At 46.0% G+C, this 22,861-nt stretch overlaps 2 protein-coding genes across 2 annotated transcripts; both read left to right on the plus strand.

The window, feature by feature from the left end:
• The first annotated feature begins 712 nt into the window (after positions 1-712).
• LOC6734698 (membralin) lies at positions 713-13,661 on the plus strand. The gene is made up of 13 exons (XM_016168180.3): positions 713-1,033; positions 1,095-1,177; positions 1,242-1,388; positions 1,447-1,539; positions 1,600-1,802; positions 1,861-2,026; positions 2,091-2,253; positions 2,310-2,367; positions 2,429-2,512; positions 2,584-2,716; positions 9,574-9,673; positions 9,974-10,655; positions 11,522-13,661. Exons 1-13 carry the CDS (start codon positions 905-907, stop codon positions 12,379-12,381), a joined length of 2,901 nt encoding a protein of 966 aa, XP_016027898.1. The 5' UTR covers positions 713-904; the 3' UTR covers positions 12,382-13,661.
• Positions 13,662-20,432: 6,771 nt separating this feature from the next.
• LOC120284353 lies at positions 20,433-22,659 on the plus strand. The gene is made up of 2 exons (XM_039291465.2): positions 20,433-21,437; positions 21,491-22,659. The coding sequence occupies exons 1-2, from the start codon at positions 21,270-21,272 to the stop codon at positions 21,722-21,724; spliced, it is 402 nt and encodes a 133-aa protein (XP_039147399.1). The 5' UTR covers positions 20,433-21,269; the 3' UTR covers positions 21,725-22,659.
• Positions 22,660-22,861: the final 202 nt, after the last annotated feature.

Genomic DNA, 22,861 nt, shown 5'->3' on the forward strand with positions numbered 1-22,861 from the left:
CTTTCAGATCTCTTTCGATGACCATGTTCGTCACGTACCAGGGGAGCCCAGATGCGTGACGTGCAGCTCTCGACTGGACCACACGGAGCCTATTAAGCTGGGATTTGGCGGCAGTTCCCCACACCTGGATGGCATAACTCCACGTTGGAGCGAGAATGGCTTTGATTAAAAGAGCCTGAGAGCTCATTTGAAGTTTGCTGGAGTGGAAGAGCCAGTCGAGCTTTTTTAGCTTCGCCAGTGACTTAGATTTGACCGACGTGATGTGTGCCCTCCGGGTCAGTCTCCGATCTAGATGAACTCCTAGGTAGCAGTGCGAATTTTTTGTTGTTTTTTTTGCTCTTGGTTAAGCTGATGGGTTTTTTTTCAAATTTGAACTTGCCGCTATTTAGCAAACGGTTAACCGGTTGAGCTGGTTCATCTGTGGACTGTTGCCGGCGCTGGTTCCGAATTGAGCTTTGTTCCGTTTAGCTGTCGGCCGATGGAACTGGTTCTAAAGACTTCTTAGTTTCAAATCACGTTAACTTTTGCATGAACCGATTTATTATAAGTTAATTTTTAGAAAACGAAATAAAAGGACCTGATATAATGGTAAAGTGGATGCATCTTTATTATATATAAAGTTGTTTGTAATAATTATATATTTTGTAAAAAAATTATATATTTGCACCAGCTGAACCGTTACTGTTCCCCAAAACATGAATATTTCACCAAACTATCGATAATTACTATCGCTCGCTGGTCACCTCTGCTGCGGACCTGGTTGTTGTTGTTGTGGTCCGCCAAGTGAATTTTAGCCAACTCTCTGAGATCAAGATTGAGAAATATCCGTAGACTGAGATCAGATCGGACTGCGGAAGAGGGGCCAACCAACCAGACGCGGAAGTAACAACCTTCAACTCCAGCCATGGCCGCTGTGCTGCCGGAAAACGCGGCCGAGATCGCGGTGGCCAATGCAATCAATAACATCAACGGGAATGGAAATGGGAACGGGCGCAATCGGGTGCTACCTGGCGGATTAGGTGGTGGTGGACAGGTATGTAATTACCCATGGTTTGTTTAGAACACAGCACTCTTATCTTTTTCCCGACTTGCAGAACAACATGATGAATATGCGGGATCGACTGTTCCATGCCATATACTTTCGGGCGGCGGCCACCTATGCGGAGTTGGTTCCAAGGTAAGAGTCATTGGCCCCCTTATCTGCCCACCCTTATCACCCGCATATGATTTTCCATTTCCAGGAAGGTGCAGTTGACCATTGAGTTCCTGCTGCTGGCCAAGGCCTTGCTGTTCTTCTTCACGCTCATCTACGTGCACAACTCCTTCATCAAGAATCCCTGCACTTGCCTGCAGGAGGTTAAGAACTGGCCGCGCGAAGGCGTCATCAGGCATGGATTACCTTTGGAACATATTTTCAATCATTGTTAAGCCAGTACTTCTTTGCAGAGTGGAGATCATTCCTCACCTGGCGGAGAAGCGAGCAATTTGGCAGGGAATCAAGAGGGACCAAGAAATAGTGCGCTCCCTAAAGGATTCCTAGTGAGCATACAAAACAATCCTTAATAAAGGAGTACATTCATGTATACTAATTTGTTTCAGCTACTATGGCATTGGACCCCAAACTCGGCAAAATCACGACACGCTTAAACGGTACGAGTCCATTCTGGGAAAACTGGGTCTGCCCGTCCGACCAACCTTCGCTTACAGTAACGAATCCCTGTACTACTACTTTGATGCCATCAACATCCTGGACACCTACGACCATCCAAATGCAATACAGCTCAAGAACGAAGAGGATGATGGTTGGAAATTCTAAATATTAATTATATAGTTTTCCCTAATGAGCATATTCTATTGTAGAAGAGCAGTACATTGTGGAGTATTCATTGGAGTACGGCCACCTCCGCTTGTCGTCATCCACGAGAAAGCGTCTACGCATTCCCGTGCTCACTGTCCAACTGGATCCAAATACGGACAAGTGTTTTGGAGACAGTTTGACGCGATATTTGCTCAAACGTTTGCTAGGGTAAGAAATTTTCTTTGGTTTAAGGTTCAGCTGCATTTTGTAACTATGTTCCCTTCGTTTATAGCTATGATGACTTACTAATGGCATCCGTACGAACTATAGCCGAGCAGGAGGAGAATAAGGGCTACCTGCGGAATGTTATAACCGGCGAGCATTATCGCTTCGTCTCCATGTGGTGGGCAGCCTGGAGCAGTTACCCGGCTGCCTTTTGTGTGATGTTACTATTCGTAAGTCAAGTGAATCAAGGGGATTCTATAGTTACTAAAAAAAGTTTGTGTTTCAGACCTTCTCAGTGTCGATGTTGCTGCGCTACTCACACCACCAGATCTTTGTGTTTATAGGTAATAAATTTGTAGACAGCCAAGTTTTAATATACTTTAAGGATATTGTTTTCTCTTTCAGTCGACCTGCTGCAGATGCTGGAGTACAATGTGTCCGCCCGGTTCCCAATCGCACCGTTGCTCACTGTCATATTGGCGCTCGTAGGTGTGGAAAGAGCGTGCCTAATGATTCATTTGCATTCCCATTAACGCTTGTATTTGTATTTATTTCTTCAGGTATGGAAGCCATCATGTCGGAGTTCTTTAATGACACCACCACGGCCTTCTACATCATACTGATTGTCTGGATCGCGGATCAATACGATGCCATCTGCTGTCACACGAGCATCACCAAGCGTCATTGGCTCAGGTGCGTAACAGTTCGGAATCGTTACTTTTCCCAAACGTATCCAGACCAGCAGAGTATCTCCATTCTGGCCATGTTTATTTTTGTTTTTACTGTGAAATCGTCCGTGCCCCGGACAAATGACAAATTCAATTACATTAAGTCTGCAATCCTTTCCAGCATCTATGTGTTACCGCTGCCCGGCCATAGATAATAGCTTCCACCCGGCATCTTGGCCATCCCAACCCACCTCAGTCATCAGCACTTAACAGTTCATTTCGTTCGGTTCGCATATTTTCCTTCTCTTTGGTCTCAGTCCGGGTATTTTGCACTCTTCTCCCAATCCAACCGCCGGCGTCCCGTTTGTTATTTGAAAATTAACTTGGCTTGCGCAAGCCTCCCCCGGGGCCGGAACAAATCGACCAGTGGCCGCCACCCCTTCGCCAGGGGGCGGGGCAGGCCCCTCCCTCGCCAACGTCCGCGTCCTTCCCTCTACCCACTCATCCATCCACCCACTCAAACACACAGACACCGGCAAACAGAGAATTTCATCACTTAAGTCAACAAGCGTAACCCAAGCGCCGTTTCTCCATATAGCCATCATGCATATAGCTCCTGACCAACTGGCCCAACCAACTGAGCCGCACCATTAGCAAACATTTAAATAAACACGCTGCCCCCACAGCGGAAAACGAAAAAAAGGGGGGAAATTCGAAGAAAAAAGCTATGGAAATTTAGAGCTGCTCATTCCCGTTGTTCGATCGACATTAATGACCATGCACGTCAGGACAGCGGACAACCCCATCCTCGCCAGAAACAGAGCTACTTTGCGGTTTATTACGCGCACTTTGCATAATTGAGAGCGGCCGCCGCAAGAAATTATTTCCATCTTTTTTTTTCGGACACTTTTCCGGACATCAATTTCCACGATGCGCTGAACGGACCATCAATAATTCAAGAAGACACTCGAAAATTCCCTTTTCGGCGAGGGCCAAGGTCCGCACGCCTTGATTATGAATTCATGTGCCTGCATCCAGCCTCAATCACTGGCCACGCCACCGCCTTGCGGTGTTGATTTTGCGTAATTTGCGCCGAATTAAAAGGCTATCAGTGCTCCCGAAAATTTTGGCCAGTGAAGAGTCTCGTCGTCGTCTCCTCGAGGACCACTTGTCGTATATTTATATTCATTAAAGATTCATTGCCGCGAATGATTTTAAATGTGCTCGCCCTGTTTGCCCACAGCTTGTCCTGTGGATTCCCATGGAAATGGCAGCTGGGAAGCGGCCAGACGAAAAGCATAACTTGGGCAAGATTACACCTTACGTGAATTTACTGGGGCACAAATTAAAAATTCATGGGAAGCAGGCATAAGGCATCGTTTTGTCTCGCATTTCTCCCAGCACAGATGAAAAGGCAGTCCAGATTGCGATGATAGTTCCTCGGCGAGACCACAACGACGCTACTAATCTGTTAGGTTGTGATGTGCACCTGGCCAAATGGAATATCTTTTGTGTCTGATGCGCTCCTTCGAGTTTCGCATAACTCATCATTTGCTCGCCCAGATTGTCAAACTTTTTGCAAAACTTTTGAATGAAAAAATATCCAATTGCATCGTACCGGGCGAATCCTTTTCTGTGCAATTGAATGGCAAACAATATCTGATGTTGCTTCGCATAGGTAGCTCTATAAAGGACATTGATTGGGTATGGGCATGGGTATTGGTCTAAGTCCAAGTCCAAGGAGCTTTCGTCTTGGGTCCTTCCTCGCTTTAAGTGAAATTAATTCAGTGCGGAATCCTGGCACATCCATATGCCATATGGCCAGGACGCTCCACCGGAACCATAACAGCATGTTTGTGAGTGTTTTGTGTGTCTGGAGGGTGTGTTTTCTGGTTGGGGAGGGGCAGGTTCGAGTGTGTGTGCTTTCCTACGGTTTAATTTTGCTGTTATTGACTGCCCCAAGCGGTGAAAGGGGTTTCCGGAACAGTATATTTGTACCCTAGCTGCATGGGGGGTGTATAATTCGAAGAAAGCGGCTTTTGATAACGAAATTTAAACAACATGCGTAAGGCAACTGCTTTTGAGTGCTATTATAATTAGAAAAGAAATCTATTGTAAATGATTACATATGTTAAATGAGCATAATTATTATATATTGTAATCATCTTGGATTTAAGTCCACTTATTTGCTAGGGTATTACGAATTTCATCATGGCGAGTTAGGAATTCTTTCTTGTTCTTGCTGGCGCCGCTGTTGTGGGTCCTGCGGTTATGGGTTACAGGGCCGGGATTGCTTGTGCTGCTGCTTCCTGCTTCCTTCCTGACTTCCTTCCTTCGTGCCCGAGGTGGTGGGGCTTACTGGCCCGGTCCTTCTGCTCCTCCTGCTTCCGTATTTGCTCGCCTGTTTTTGTGGTTAACTTGGTCTGCGAAAGGCAGGCAGTCAAGTCGGCTAAGGAGCAAGCCGGCTGGCATTGAAGTTAGCATAGAACACAAACAAGCTGGCGGCGCTTTTTGCTTTTTAGATACTACTACTACAGCCGTTCCAATTCAAGCGCCGCCCCTTGCAGTCCGCCAAATGGTATTAATTTCATTGCATAGACTAATTTGTGTACTTAAACTTTGCTAAAAGTTGCAATCAACGTGAATTGCAAATGGCAATTGCAGATGGCAGTCGGAAGCTTAAAACTGTCAAGTGGCAAACCTCGGGCTTCAGCTGCTGCTTCAGCTGCTGCTCCGGCCTCCATTCCATCTCCATTCATTTTAGCCATCCAGCCCAACTCTAACCTTGCGAACTTCCTGTCAATTGCCTTCAATTCATTCTAATTGACTTTAAAGTCATCAAAGGAGCGGCTGTCTCGGCTCTTCTTAATCGCCGTTTAACGAGGCTACCCCGACCACCTACCACCTACCACCCCTGACTACACTATACGTATATATTCGCACGGAAGGAGCATAATAAGCCCCTGACACCCGGACTTTACCCCCAATCCCCCGGCAGCCCTTTCACTTGGGCTTCTTATTTTGCCCTGTGGCTTCTTGCGGCGCGTAATGCTCCTTTTGTGCTTAAATCTGGTTGCCAGGCACGGGCAGACGACACGTATTAAATGAGCTGCAAACGCACAGGAAAAGCTAAAAGAAACACCTGCTTTTGCTGGCCTCCACTTCATCCTGCTGCCTGCTGCTGGCTACGAATCCAAAGTCTTGCGCAGATTGTTTGTCGCGTTGCGAAAGCTGAACGCTGAACACTGAAAGCTGAAAGCGAGGAAGCTGACGAAGCTGAGGACCCAAGCATCAAAGAGCAAATGCCAGGGACCCGGAGTCGGGGGCCAAAGTGGTTGGGCAAAGGGGTATGGGTTCAGGTCGGTTACAGTAGCGCGCCTCAAGTAGCCGCCTTCGTCTCCGCTTTCGTCCTCTTGTTTACACGCTTGTTACGCTAACAAACATAGCGAATATATACACATATATATAAATATATATATATACGTATTTATATATAGGGGATAGGTGGGGAGCATATAACATATATATTCGCCTGCCATTGTTGCCGCTTCACGGTCTGAATAGGTGGCCACGGTGTCGGCGGGTTAGCCTCAACGTCAACGGCATTGGCAACCATGGTGAAGGGAGCCCCCGGACAAAACTGGTGGGAAAGGAAATGGGCTGGCATTTTCCTTTCGCTTTGCACTCCTTTGGCTGTTTTCGTGTTGATTGAGATCATGTTACGCAAAGTATAATTGCGTCAAGTTTGTTTTTCTGCCATAACTTTTGTCCAACCGCGCGGGCGGCGACCCCCATCAACAGAAGTGGCTCAAAAAGGGGGGTGCTTTGCTGGGTGGATGGTTGGATGGGTGGCGTATACTGGGCGTATTCTCGCTGGGCGGGTGTTGTTCAAAGGTGCAGTTGATGAGTGCTCATAACGAGGCAAAATCGCTTCATTGTTGTGTGTGCCAGTTGATGTGTGTGGCTGTGTGTGTTTGTACTCTGTTTGTTTCAGTTTCAGCTTGTTTTGTTTGTTAACATGGCGTATGCGCAACGTGCCTTTGTCTGCTGTTTGCATATGCGACAACTCTGTTCCAATTTATGCACGAAAATGGGTCGTTTTCACGCATTTAACAGGAGGAGAAAGCTAGAGCAATGGAATGCGTGGTGTTTGCATGGCAAACACTTCACTTTTTGTGATATTTCAATTAAGTTTCGAGTTGCATTCACTCACCGGCACTCCGCTTTCGAGTTTCTACCTGCGAATCAAAAACTCATTGAACCCATACTTACATCTGTTGAAAGAGATATCCTTTCTCCACTGTTCACTATGGTTCCCCGTCCGCCCCTTCAAAGATATGCAATCCCATATGGGTGTATGCAAATGCTATTAAAAGCAGCCATTTCAACAGAGGAGCTTACAAGCTCATTGAGCACTTTAACTATTACGAATCGCCCACATGGCTCCTTCTGCTCGTCCTAATTCGCCCCCTCGGTGTTTACCTGCAACAAATAAACACTTATGACGCAGATCGGATCATCGTTGCTGCAAAAACTGACACAACCAACAGCAGCATTTCACACTTGCCATCAGGTTGAGCTGAGCTGAGGTGCTTACTTAACCACGCTACCCGACTCAGACTCTACCTCACCCCCCACTCACACTCACACTCAGCAGCAGACACATGCAACAGTTGTCCTATTTGCCATCCTGCCACTGGCCCGCCCACTTCCGCTTTTGGTGCGAAGGATATGAAAGCCAACAGTATTTGCTGGCGCACATCCGTCCTGCCACATCGCACCTTGGTCGTTGGTGAATCGAAACTGATTGCTCATTGCAGGCAAAGAGTTGTAAGATTCATGTCTTGTAGTATGACTGTGATTGTATTGATTTAGAGAAAGTAGTTCTACTCAATCGTTGAGTTACTAATATCGATGTATACCTGGTTTACAAATAACTGAGTCACTTTAATAAAAAAAATATTATTCTAATTATGTTAATCAAATTATAAACTCAGATCACTTTAAATATATATTGAAAATTACTGTATTCAAACCATCCTTTCCTAATATGGAACTTAAGCATGCGAAGTTCTCCATTCTCAAGACTTGTCCGCTCAAGAGAGATTTGTCCGGACAATGATGTTTTGAGTGTCCACACGATATTGCTCCTTAAGAAGTATTTCCAAGACGTACTCACAGATGACAGTGCACTGTGCGCCCGCTGGCAGTGCAAGTGGGATGAGGATGAGGAGGAGGAGGAGGAGGAGGAGGAGCATTGTCTGGGCAAGGGTACGGGTTACGGGTTACGGGTGGCATCGTAGGAAAGGGTAAGGAGCGGAAGCGGGGACGAGGCGTTGCTGCTTGTCAACGCTACGCTACATTAGGAAAGCGAATGAAACGGAAACGAACGGGCGATAAGTGTTGTCTACGTGCCTGCAGCCCGCACTTCCTTCTCAGCCACCCGGCGTCGAGGATTCGGGTGTTTCTCTGTGTGTGTGGGTCCATGTGGCCATGTGTCAGTGCGAGGGAAATTGAGGAAATTGCTGGCAAGCGTTCGGCGGGCATGTGTCCATAATGCTCAACGCTCAGTGCTCCTCAGCTTGCGCAATGCCCTGGAAAGGCTTGCTAAATAAGAGTCGTGTGTCTTCATTTGTCGCTGTTGATATTGATGGCGGATACTTCTGGGTTACTCGGTGTGTGTGTGTGTGTGTGTGCACACAATCAACTCGAATTAAATTCAATAACATAACTCAATCATGGCCATGCCCCAAACCACCATGTCCATCCCCATTCCGTTTCCGATTCGTATCCATTCTGCCCCCCGATGGCTGTAAAAATAAATTAAAGTTGAATTCCGCTGGCCACGCCAAAGGTCCTCTGTCCGGTTGTCAAGCTGTTTGTCCGCTTGTCCGCTTGTCCATTGCTTATCAATGAGTCGCCTTCGCCCGTCATTATTGTTGCTTCTGTTGTTGTTACGGCCATCCATTGTGTTTTTTATTTGTTGTCTTTGGGCCAGCTACAATTCAGCTAACAGCGCCAGCAATTATTTATATTATTAAATCCTCTTGAGTGTTATTTTTTTATATTTTGCCCCCCGTTTCCTCTGCCCCCTCATCCATGGGGCCATTGTTGTTTCCGTTTCCATTCGGTTTCTCGCCGCCGCCGCTGTTGTCTTGGCAGTTTGATATTTGCCCGCCCCGGCTACGGTTACTTGTTACTTGTTACTCTTATGTCATGGCCTGGACTCCCAGGGTCGCTCCTCCCACCTCCATCCGCCGTGCGCCATCCGCCACACGTCTGACCCATTTCTCCGCAGCTTATACTCGGCCCAGCCGAAAAAAAAAACAGAAAAAAATTAACCGGAATGGCAGTTTCAAGGAGGTGGCAGTAAAATAGAAAAACAGAAACCAATATGTTTTTGCTCTTTATTTTTGTCAACTAAATACCATTTGGTGGAATGGTAATCATGCTTTCCGCCCAATGATCGCCGATATTTGATGTGGGTTTCGAAGCTCCAGACACGATTTCTTTCGTTTTTTATTGTTGGCAGCTTTAAAATGGATGTGAGCAAATTGTTTGGCTATTTCTATTATGTTCTATCCAAGGATGGGGTCTCGATTTTCTTAAGTGCCTGACACTTTTGACACCACTTTTAAATGGGGTAAATGTTTTACTCACTTAAACTGAGAATGATTCGTTTCAAGGTATGAATTCGTTAAAACCCTTTTAGTTATACATCCATCTATCCATCTTATTAGGCTTAAAGTTCGACTAAGATCTGACTATTTAATCTATTAGACTGTACCTATTCCAACCATTGACTGTGAAACGGATGCGCCTGCCTCTCGGGTGACAATTGTTTGAGCCTGGATCTAACTCGTTTCGTTTGTTCACTTGCAGATTCTTCTACCTGTACCATTTTGCGTTCTATGCGTATCACTATCGCTTCAGTGGACAGTACAGGACGCTGGCCCTGCTCTCCTCGTACCTATTCACCCAGGTGGGTAGTGCTATACGTGGCCAAATGGCGTAACCATGGCGAATAATGAATGCGTTATGCAACGACGCTGCGACAATGATGGAAACGAACTCCGGCCATGTTTACGCCTGTCAAGTGCATGACAAATTGCCATTCTCCACTGGCCTTTTGTGGCATTGTGGCATTGTTTCCAGTCGGGCCAGAGGCTCACGTGCAGACCGAAACCGGTCTCACGTGCCCGGCGACCGTGGCATAACCTCTCATCCTATCTGCTCCATATATCTGTCTGAGATTCACACTCGTGCCCCTTCTTTTTTCCAGCACTCGATGGTGTTCTTCTTTCATCGCTTCGAGCTGCCAGCCATCATGGCCCAGCACCAGGTCTTCATCATAACACGCAACCAGGGAGCAGCAGCAGCAGCTGCTGCAGCGGCAGCGGGCGCGGACGGAGCAGAGGCAGCAGGAGGGGGCGCAGGAGCAGATGCTGCAGCTGGAGGACAGCAAGAAGCTGGTGGGGCAGGAGCAGGCGGCATCGGTGCTGGCCAGCAGGCGTCCATGCAACGTGCCCGTCTCATAGTCACTCGACTCTTCAGCCAACTTGCAGCACAGCGCCAGGGGCAGCAGCAGCAACAGAATCAGCAGCAACCACGCCCGCCAGGACCCACCGCCGCCGTGGGCGTGGCCTTGGCCAACCTGAGAAGACTGCCCGTGGTGGGCCAGTGGCTGCAGGGCCGCGAGCAATTCGCCACCGTGCGTCGCGTCTTCCTGGGACACGGCGGCAACGCAAGGCTGATGCAGGTGCGTCTGCAGCGTATTAACGTCGCTGACATACCTGGCTTGCGCAACCAGGTGGCCGCGGCCATGGCAGCAGCGGGGGCCGCCCAAAGGGGCCAGAGCGCAGCAACAGATGAACCCACCAGCGGCGATGTTGCAACTACAGATGTGGCAGCAACAGCAGTAACAGCAGCCGCGGCAGCAACGCCAGCAGCGGACGATGCAGCAGGTGAGCTTTGGCGACATTCCCTCGCCTTAATTGAGTGGGGCCAGCACACTTCATTGACTTTCGCAACGAGGGCTTAAACTCTTAACTTTTGTGGCAACCATTTGCATACCCTTTTCAGTGGGCATAATGCGTGCATCAAAGGTGCTTTTTCATAAGAACTCTTTTCATTTAATCCGCAACAATTCGTGCTTTTAATTGCATCCTTTCGCTAGAAAAACAATTAGCCTCGGGTTATTTTACGCAAATAAGTGCAATTATCATGAGCCAGGGCAAAGAATTTGTGTAATTAGTTGATGCGATTATGATGATTGCATTTAAACGCGATTTTCATCTGTGTAAATCTGTCATATGAGTGTGAAGAATATCCGAACTTCGACTTACACCAGTAGCTTCCCATTTTTTTTTGCGATGGCAGAACTGTTTTCGTTGCCACGAAGTCCTTTTTGGCTGTGTGTGAAATCGTTTGGAAGATAAATTCAAATTTGAATTCCACTCGACAAACGGGAAATCCCTTTCGCCTCCGGAAGCTCGTGTGTGAGTTGGTAACAACCAAACAAGCAATACAAATAAGCAAATAACAGATTCGGTGGCAATAAATGCCAACGAGAGCACTGCCGGATTGGCACGAGTGGTGGTGGGAGTTAGTGGAGCCATGGATCCAAGGAACCAAGGAACCCTCGATTTTGAAGCATTTTCAATAGTCGTGGAGCAGCAAAGCCGCTCTTAACGTCTTTCTGTCTGTATACAATAATCGTAATATGCATGAAATTATTTCTCAATTCGCAGGAAAATGTTCACTGTAAATGTTTCGCTTGTCATTTCCTGTTTTATTTTCACTCTGCCTTCAAATTCCCTGCATATTTCAGATGTCGAAACAAATCAGGGACGCAAGCAGCCGACAACATCGAGCATAAATGATGCAGTAGCAACGGGAGCGGAAGGAGCTCAGGACAAGCCCGGCCAGGAGAAAGTGGAGGTGGTGGAGCATTCTGGGCAAGAAAAGCTACAGCATGGCGATGGGGATGGGGATGGGCAAATAGCGGGCATGTCCAAGACGCTGGAAAATCTAAATTTCGTTGCGGCGGATATTATAAATATGTCGGATGAAACTACTGTAGCAGCATCGCCCCCAACGGACGGCACTCAACAACCAGATCAGACCCTGATCCACACCCACGTCCATGTCCATCAGACTCAGCCAAAGGCGAGGCAATTAGAAAATAATTTGCCAGAGTTGCTGAAAGCTGAGGGGGCATCCGCAGCAACGGCATCAGGTGAAAAGCAAAGCTGCCCACTACAAGCACCCAGCATTATGAATGACCAGCAGCAGAAGCAGCAGCAGCAGAGGCAGAAAAACAAACCGGACGAGCCCGCGACAGCAACGGTAGCAACATCAGCAGTTGCCACGTCAAAACAATCCTCTGGGCCAGGAGCAACAGAGGTGGGAGCGGTAGGAGCGGCAGGAGGAGCCGAGGCAACAGCCAGGCCAATGATGGATGACAGGCAAACAGTTGATTTTATAGAAGGCGACAGCCCAACGTCAGCAGCAAATTGCCAACTCAATGCTGGCACAAACCACAAGGCACAGGAGCAGCAGCTAATGAAAACTTCACAACATACATCAAACCAAGTGACAACTACAGCAGCAGCAGCAGGAACACCAGCAGGAACACCAGCAACGGGAGCAACAGCGGCAATGGGAACAGCAGAAACATCAGCAGAATAAGCAAGGCATTAGTGGCGAGCCTCCAGAAACGTACACAACACAAACCCAATTCCGAATCCCCGAATCCGAACTCAAGCCCAAACCAACCGAAAGTAGCTACCCACATAACAAGATGTTATACATAAAGGAGCTAGTAAATTTTAGATAATTTGTCTGGTGTACTTATGTCCGGAGATCAACCACGACTCACGACGCCCCCGCTCCGATTCGAATGTGTGCTTGTGCCGTGTGAATGTGTCTGGGTTGGATGGGTGGTAGATGGATGGATGGATGGATGGATAGCTGAATGGATGTATGGTTAGCTGGGTAGATGGTAGATTTCCGAGTGGGGGAGGTTAGTGGGTGTGAGAGCGTGTTTGAGCTTCGACCAGGAAAGGAGTGACGGAAACGCGTAGTTGACCTGCTTGCACCTGCAGGTAAAAGTCAGGATATACATACATATACATATATATTAATAATGTTGCACGGCTTTTTAATTAGCCAAATACGTGAGAAGCAGCCACACATGTACGGATACACACACACACATACACACACACCACAAGCTAGTCGCGTTTTAAACTTAACTTTTTTTGCCCATCCTTGTTTGCCCCTTTATTGAGAAAAATGCGTTGAACATTTTTAATTAACTTTCCGTTCCGAGCTGCCTTCAACCCACGAAGCGCCAGCCGCCACATCGTTTAGGACTCCGCCTCCGAAACCGGACGGACAAACAGCCGTAAGCCCTTCCGGCCGATAACCAAGCCCGATCCGAAGCCCAAGCCGATGCCTCCGCTGATGCTTCTACTGTTTGCCCAAGCTCTTTGCTTTAGCTTTATGGAATACCATAGGATTGTCAACTGTAATATATTTTGTTTGTCGAAACATCATTTTAACAAAAAAGAAAGAAAAAACGGGCCGAAAAAAGCCATCACAAAGGAAACACACTGTGAATATTCATGAGAAATTGTCGTTGAACGTTTGCCAGTTGTTGGCCAAAAAAAAAAAAAATGTGAAATTCTTGATTGTAATTTTATTGCTTTCATTTATGTTTTATAAGCGTACTCCTACTTTGTACATGGTAATTAAGCTGAGATGCGATTGAGTGAATGTGGCGACGTGTTTCTAGAACTATTTGGTAAGCAATGGCGGTCGGAATCGAAGTTCGCGAACGGTTTATAACTCTTAATTATACGTACTAAATACTAAAACTAGTAGCTATGACTCTTTGCTATTGCTAAACAAACAAAAAAAAAATGTTATTTCTAAATGTGTATAAATATATATACGACATAAATTAAGTGCACACTTTCATTTATGGGCGGTGAACATCTCCAGCTGGACTTGGTTTTTGGGTCTAATGAATCCGAAAATGGTTGTGTAATTTACATAAATGTTAATAGCGATGGCAATTTAATTTGACTGGAACACAAACAAATTATGCAACATCAGAAGTAGCAGCTCGATTTGCATATTTCCGCCTTATAAACAAACTGAGCGAAACCAATTCGGGGTAGTCATATAATGGATATCATTTTTCCGGAACAGGATTTTCATAGCCTGTAAAGCGGGGTTGAATGGATAGAAAATCTCTTTATAAGTTATGCTTATGATTTTAGCAATTAAAAAGCACGCGCTGATTACATTATAATTAATTTAAATGAATGAATAAATAAAATGAACGCGAATGTTAATCTGCGGATGGAAATCCTTGTCCAAATTAACGTCAAAATGTCCTGTGTCATCATCTCGCAAGGACATGGCTATGCTACTGTGAGCAGTGCCAAAACTTTGAAGCTACAATATGCTAATAAAACAATGCAAATTGTCTGAACAGCTTCCACCTTCGCCTGCTGCTCCCGATGAAGTTGCTCCTGGTGGTGGCAACTTGTGCTGTCACTGTGCATATCTTCCAGCTCGCTGATGTGAGCCAAGCCAAGTGACTTACAATAATAAACAGCGGGTCGTGTTGTATCGCATGTGCCGACTGCCGACTTGAGACAGGAGCAGGGACATCACGACGACGATGACGGAGTGGCGGCGTGCCGGGCCAGACAGCCATGACAGCCGTGGAGCACTTCTTGTATGCGTAGCTGGATGGATAAGGGGACATGGAGCGATAGCATCAGTAGATGCCGATGGTCGTCGCTGGCGGGGATTGGGGGGGGGAAAAAACATACATATTTATTATGTCGCAAGTACTCGACGACTGCCTATATGAGCAACGTGAGCTTCCTTTGATTAACATCTTTATCAATATTTTCTTATTATTTGCTCATTTCATCCGGCTGGAGTGGGCGGGCCGCCCGGCAACTTTTCAATAAAGGCGGGCCCCACAAAGAAGCTGGCAACTGACAGCGAAAAAGAAGTAAAAAAAAAATAAACAAATCATTTGCATCTCATTAATGCAAATCACACACATATACATATCTATGTATATATATCTATCTTCTCCACGTTGTGTTTCATGTTTTAAAAGGCTTGTCAATTCCCATTCGCAGTCGGGGGAATGAGAGCCAACCCCGCGGCGTTATCCTTATGCGCCCCAACCCCTTTTATCCCACCGAAAAGCCCCAAGGATGTTGTTAATCAGAAGTCAAACAAAGTGTTGCCTACTTTTCAGCTGTGATTGCTAGCACAACATTTTAATTGGGTATTTATGTACATATATTCTCGGCAAATATTTCCTCAAGGCTCTGACCAGAAACTTAAGCTGGTGGCAATAACTAACTATATATACACCTATTTACCAAATCAATTACCTTTCGCCTGCAGGATGTGTTTTACTCGAGAATCGCAATTAAAATGGTTCAAACTACAACTGACAGTTCAAAGTAATCAAGCTTTTGATATGTCCTTGTGCTTACTTTCAACTGTTTTGAGTCCTTTTGAGTGAGAAATCACTTGTGGTGAAATTCTTTTCATATTGAGATACAAATACTTACTTAAGTGGAATTTTTCACGAGCATTCAATTCACTTCCTTCAACTTCAATTGACCTGGAACCTTAATTGGCATTAAACGGCTTAAAAAGCAAACTGAAAAATGAAAAATACGCAATGCATAATTAAGAAAAAAAGAGTATTATATCAGCAATCTTTTTTTTAAGAACTTCCCGCGAAGAGCAAATAAACTTAAAGGGTATTTACCAATTAAATAACTATATGACTTTAATTAAAATATAGTATTTCGCTGCAATAGTTAGAAAGAAAATCGCTTTAATTAAGGTCTGCAGTTCCACTGTGCAATTAATTGCATAAAACAAATAACCTGTTAAATTAATTAACTTTTAGCCACTAACATTTTCCAGCTCATTTAACCGGGTTTCCTCGCTTTTGATTGCTGAACAAATCTCGGTGAACTACGTGTATTCTCAAGCAATAACATTTGGATTTCAGGTTATAGCTACGAGCATACACGTGGCCATTGGAGATTGGCGACGCCATCGTAATCCACTTGGAGCAGCTGCCACTTTCACTGGCCGTAATCGGAGACGGTCGGTCACTTCTGCACCCGTTTCCAGATTCCACTTAATATTCATCTACTTACCAAAGGTATTCCTGGTGTTTTTGGCATTTCGCTGCTCCTTTGGTTTTGTGTTACGCCCGCGTCCGATGCGCCTAATAATGCCAGGAAGCAGAATTAATTGCACTATAATTTGTAATTAGTCACCGAGCAGACACCAAAACTACGCGTGCCGGAATGTCGAGGGGGAGGGGGTGGGGGAAAGGGTTGTGCTGGCTAGCTGGCTGGCTAATAAAACCGAAGTAATATCGCCGCTCTGTTGAGGTTCTCCGGTGGGAGGTGACCCCGACCAGCCACTTTCCCTGCTGCCATAACTGTACATGTAACTACCTTGTTTCGCCGTAATTAATTAATTACATTACACAAACTTGCCGTCATCACAAGCGGGTTTTGTTGCTTTTGTTGCGCTGGTTGCAAGTTGCAAGTGAGTTTGGGGTGGTGTTTGTAATGGACCACCACCCATGTGGTGGCAGGCCACAAACGAGCATCACTTTCAATGAAATTAGCTTGTTTCGCAATCGTTCTTGCCACCTAGCGCCACTGCCTCGTCTGCCTCTTTGCCGTGGCAATTATTTTGCAATTTGGTGGCAGGCAAAGCCAATCAACTACTTTGGCAAACTTTAGAGCGCAAAATGCGAAATGTAAATAAAATTAAGTCCCCTGCCAGGGGTAGCGTTCTCTACTAAAACTTCATAAAAATGCATTAAAAGTTCTGCTTTGCTTTCCTTTTTTTTTTGTTCATTTTCGAAGCCAGGTAAAGTTGAGTTAATAAGCTGACAGATTTCCCTCGAAGCTTATAACATTATTCACCATTTAAGTCTAATATTACACATTTTTCTGGCTTTAATTGTGCTGCTGAGGGAGGGAGGGGGGTTGTGTGGAAATGCCTGGGTTGGGTCAAATGCGTAGGAAAACGGAAAAATCAACAAATATCAAATTTGCTGTGTGCTGGCATTGCTGTGGGGCACTGTTGTTCTCAGATGTTGCTGCTGCTGCCGCCGCTGTCTTCGTGTTGCTCCTTGTGTTGTGTTGTTGCTGCTGCTCCTGCTGTTGCTGTTGCTGCTGTTGTTGCTGCCACACAGACAGAGAAATAAATCGCGCATAATACCGCATACCAGAGCAACAGCACGAAGTATTTGCACTGCGTGACAAACAATTTGTGCCAACATTGACAGCGGCGCATCCGTTTCCGTTCCATTCCGTGCCTCCTTCGTGGGCGGACTGCAAGTGGACCAAGTCCTTGGATCCTGAATCCAGAATCCCGGACCCCGAGGAGGAAAAGCCTCCGCCTTGTGCGCTTGCCCCTCCTGTGTTGTGTAAATATAAATATTTTCATTCCGCTTCCATTTCTTTTGCCCCGGCGTCAGTGTTAATTGAAAAATCATTTGCTGAACTTAATTAAGCAATGTCCTGGCAGCCACAAAAAAAAAAAAAACAAAAAAAAAAAGCGAAGCTACAAGTACATGAGAAATGCATTCGCAGCATTATTAATTTCGATTTGTAATCAAATTGCGCGCTGGGAAATGACATTAGATGGCCACAAGACCACACCAGACCGCGCCGCACCAATGATAATAATCAAACTGGATGGATATATGGCTGTGTGTCAACAGTATCGCATCGATATGTGCGAAATAATGGAGGTCCTGATGGCAATGGCGGCGCATAGATGCCGCTGCTAATGTGACACATGATTTCATTCCAAATTTATGTATGCAAACAAAATTGCTGGCCCAACAATAACAGCGCCAATGGACAACAAAAAAAAAGAAAAATGAAAAAAGAAAAATTGAGAAAATATGTTGCAAATGTAAACAAAGTGTGGGAAAAGCGAAAGAAAGGAACTTTGATTTTGTTTGGTTGGGATTGAGGGATACGCATACGGGCTTGGGTATACCATATATACATAGTATATGACGGGGTTGAATTTTTCTGATCATTTCCTAAAATATTTACCCCTGTCGATGCGTTGGGTTGGTAGTAGTTGCCCACTTTGATTGCCCCATAGAATTCCCACATAGGAATTCCACTCAAGTTGGCCAACAGAGGAGTGGGCGTTATAAAAAGCCACTAGGATTCGACATTTGTGTGCATTTTTTAATGGCAAATTGAAATCACAGTACGGCAGACAGTAAAGGGGATTAAGTTTAAAGCTTTGTCTGCTCCTGTCGGTGGTGTTGTTAATTAAAACTCCATTCAGTTTTCCCACCAGACTCGCCCACTTTTTATCTTACCCACGCTTTTGTTTATACTTTGCTGCTATTTTTTTTGGGTGCAGCAGCTACAGAGTAAATGAATAATTTGTTGACACTTTGCACCCACTTAATCAAGAGTTTGTTCTTCCTTCATGCCAGCTCGACTCCTTTTTAATTACGAGTGGAGATGTCAGTGGCACTGAAACTGAAACCGAGACCGAATGCGAAACAAGTGTAAGCAAATTGAGCTCCTTGACTAACGAAGTGCCCGAAATGAAAGGAGCGGACGAAAATCCGCATGTGAAAGGACTGACTGAGGTGGCTTTGTTTAATTAGTTCCAGTCATAAATGAGTTTGGCCAGTAAATGCCCAGGGATGATGATGCCTGCTTATCAGGTGTGTCCATGCAGGCCAAAAGTACCCAGACTCCATATATATATTTAATATATATATCACCACCATGGGTTGTTCGCATTAATACGCTCCGATACGTAAATATAATTGATGTTTAAAAAGTCTTACTGCGCGCTCCCAAAGTTACGATAAGTATGTGCCAACAATATGGAGCCGCTGGCGATATACTACATACTTTTGTCATAAGTCCGGCAGCTGGGACATTACCCATCGTGCTCAATCCAAGGACGAGAGCGATGGATGAGTAGCAACCCCCCAGTGGCAAATGCTGTGCCCATGTTTCGGTCATCCGAGCATATCGTTCCCTTGTAAGTCAAACATTAATTGGCACTTAAAGGCATTTAATGTTACTGACTGGCTGAAAGCTATACTTCTTTTTTTTTTAAAACAATTTTGATGTTTTCACATGTCATGGGGTAAAGTTGAAAAAAGTAACTATCGATGGCTTTATAGATATTGCCATATATATATGGCTGTATATATATGTATATATATGTATTTATAAGCCGTAATCTTGGTGGAATACTTACGCGCAGCAGCTCACTTACATCGCCTGGCGGGGCATAAGCACAGATTACGCATACGCAGCGTTGTCGGCGGTGCCAAAAGTCGCCGCTGTATGGAAATTAATGCTCAGCTCAGGAAAAAGTTGTGAATAGATAGCGCGGTTAATTGGAGGCGGATTACTTGTACGGCGCGGCTGGCATTTAATGGAATTTTATTGTACTCCAACGTGAAGACTTCCTTCCGCAAGGGATTTACGTGGCACGTAGCAACGATTTCTATCACTTACCATCAGTTCAATTACGAATTATGTGCACTTCCTAGACGTCTCACTAGCTCCCTTTATCGCTGCCTGCCAACTTCAATATTTAAATTTGAGACCATTAAACCTAAGCTGTATTTTGGGATTAGATTCGACTCTTGGCCGGAATGACTTTCAACCCCGGGACCCACCCACACATGTGTTTGCTGTCTGTGGCATAAGCCGAGAGGTAAATAATTTCCCTCTTTTTATTGCCCTGCAGTCAGCATAAAAAGTCAATATCTGCTGCTGCACTTCTGCCTGTTGGTCCTTGCTGTCCCAGACCCACTCTTCGCCTCCGTCCTTGCCAACCCGGCTGCATATGAGCTGGTCATAAATTTTGCCAAGCCAGCCCAGGGCAAATAGCAGTCACTGCTGCACCCAGTAGTAACTGGCCTTCGTTGGGCTCCAGTTGCTCCACTGGCACCTTCATCCACCTTCATGCTCCTCCAGCACATTCGCTGCCTTCGTTTTCCTGTTTGTTTAGCGCAATTAATGAGGCCGACGAGGCTGACTGGTTGGGCGGTCGTATGGGTTATCAACAGGTGTTGGGTTTCAATTCCTTGTTTATGGCTTATCTGTCACTAAACCAACACCGGAGGCAGCCCAAACCCACCCGCACTCCCCCCTCGCCCTGCCTGCTGGTCTCTTTTTAATTTAAACGAAATTAAATTCGACCACAACCCATGTCAGGGACAAAGACCAATCCTGGCCGCACTCCTCCGGAGGACATTAATTAAAGTTGACGTCTAGGTGTTAGCACTGCCGCCAGTCGGCGATATATCACTATGATCAATCACACACACACACACATACTAGCACTGTTGCATGGACATGTGGGAAACGGAAGGAGCAGGCAGGACATGTCAAATTGCTTGTGGCCAAGGTTTCGGTGCAATTCAATTTGCAGCTTGATTTGTTTGGCATTTTTGGGTGCTAGCTCCACTCTTTTCCTTCCGCCCATTTTGTGTCATAAATTCAACTGCCATATGCTGGCATTTTTGTGTGTTTCTGTTTTTTCTGTGTGCCTCACCCCTTCTATTTTTTTTGGGGCAGCCCACTTCCGCTTCCTTCGGAGGTGCGATAAGCGGGCTGGCATTTATTATTTAATACGATAAAAGCGTTGGCAATAACGTGAGTACTATCTACTTACCCGACCATATGGTGGGCCACCACCTCGTCCAACCGGCTTCTCTTGCTATGTGCGCCTTGGCTGCCAAACGGCTCGACTCCATATGGCACTGGCGTTGCGTATACGCCACGTTGTCAGCTGCCACTTGCGAACTTGGTTGGCGTCACTCTCGAACTTGGTTTTCAATGGATATTATAACGATTGACTTCGATCTGAGGCATACTTTTGTGGGCGAAAAACACTGGCTTTTCATATGGAATACTATTGGCTTGGAGGAGCGGAACCAGAACCGTTGGCAGTCAGACTGTGACTGTTATGAAGTTTGATAATTTATCGGGCAGCAAGTCTAGGTAACGCCGGTCCGCCGCTGCCGCAGCCGCCGTCGACGTCACCTTCCGGCGAAGCCAGGCGGTACAAAAGTGGGGTAGTTGTGGGCGCTTGTGGATGGCGGTGGATGTCAGTGGGTGGCTCCCTCCGCCCCCCGCCAGCACTTGGTATCTATGGTAACTTGGGCGCGGTGACGGTACACCAAAAGGGATGAAAAGCGTTTCAGCCTGTTGAGGCTGCTGTCGCTGCCGCTGCCGCAGTCGCTGCCACTGCCTCTGTCGCAGTCGCTGCCTCGGTCGCAGTCGCAGCTGCTGCCGGAAAATGGAGTCCACAACGGCAACCAGTTGATGGAAAAACGAGGGCGGGCAGCACTTGACCTCCTGTGCGGCACAAAAAATCGGAATCAGCCGCTTGCATTTGTTGCAGGCGCCAATGCCACCCACCTGTAACACACACAACACACAACCGCACTGCGTGTGTATGTGTGTGTATGGACTGGATATGCGGCGGGGATGTGGATTCCATTTACCCAACTGTTATTGCCGCCGCCCACAGGGCGCATGCGCGATTTTAGCCAACAAGTGAAGCAACAAGCAGCAGGAAAAAGCAACAGTCGGCTAGCAAGTGCGAGCGAGAGAGCACTGGCCGGCGGGAGCGAGAGGCAAGATGGCAGTGCGATTGTGAGTAATAATAATACGAAATACAGGGCAGCTGGCGACGCTTTTTTTCCCAGCTTTCCTCGAACTTCTGCAGCTCTGGCAAAAAACTCAACTTGCTGGAAACTGAAGCTGAAGCTGGAGCTATGGAGCTGGAGCTGTGGACTGGAGTCGGAGTAGGATCTGCTGCCTTGGCTTTGGCTTGGCTGTGCCTGCGGGTGTGTTCGGAGCTGTTAGGAGCTTTGGTCGCCGCTCGTCTACTTATTATTATGCTTAATTATACCCTAGATGGAAGTACATTCATCATCTGAGGGGATTGTCTTTTGGGCTTCAAAGAACACGATCCATACTTTCTTAGTAATGAAATAAGTTGGGATATCAAGATCACAAAAGCACGATCAATAGATGGTAAAGTCACTTACTTTAGCATGCATAATAAGTATCAAATATAGAATGCTTAATACAAGTTATAAACTCCTTAACAACTTTTTCTATATTAACATGACTCGTTTAGTGCTGTTATCCTTTTTAATGTGATCTTTGATAATTTAAACATAGGTTATAAAAAACTGTAAGTGTATACCTAACTTCGCTCTTACAACCGACTAGATATTACCTTAGATTTTTTCTTCGCTTTGCCTTAACATATATTAAAGAAGCTGTATAAACAAAAAAACAGAAAAAAAACAAGACCAGAGGGGCGGAGCTGGCATTTAAAGTGCGGTCGACCCACCCACACTCCAAAAACCATACACGTATGTGGTGCAAGGTAAGAGGTGGCAAGGTGGCAAGGTGGTTGCGAGTCTTTGAGCTATAGTAACAAGTATGTCTCATATGTTGGCTCACTGCCTTTTACTTAGCCGGGCCAAAGGCAGCGCAACTACAAGGACCTAGAGGATGCAGGAAAAAGAGAGAGGATGGAGCAGACGAAGGAGCAGATGGAGGAGCTGACGGAACTGGAGGAGCTGGAGACAGACCGACAGTCGATGCTCAAAAGTCAATTGTTTGTGCCTGCTTTGGAGGCGAGTCTGCATAACTTTGCGAACGAAGCGACACATAGAAGCCATCTGGACCCACACCCATGCAATCTGTTTGGATGTATCCGGCAATGAGTTTAGTTTTTCCGCAGTGGAGTCCTTGCGAAAACTTGTTGCTGCCAAAGCCATCGAAGTTTGCTAAGCGACTTTAATTTGCCGCAACTTGTGGCTGCAACCGGAGATGCGTGGTGGCATGGTGGTGGAGTGTTTGCTAGCTGCTGCAGGATCTTCGCAATGGAGTGGCAAAAGAAGTTGCGGCAAAAGCAATTAGCCGGCTGCAGGAGTGGCAAGTGGTGGGAAAAGTTCTGAAAGGATAATTACCCACGATCGATTAACCTTAAGCGATCTTTTCTCAGCTAAATGGATTGCTTTTTAAAGAAGTAATTATACTTCGATGCTATGTGCCAGTAC

Source organism: Drosophila simulans, chromosome 2R, assembly GCF_016746395.2.
Source record: "Drosophila simulans strain w501 chromosome 2R, Prin_Dsim_3.1, whole genome shotgun sequence".
Classification (NCBI taxonomy): domain Eukaryota; kingdom Metazoa; phylum Arthropoda; class Insecta; order Diptera; family Drosophilidae; genus Drosophila; species Drosophila simulans.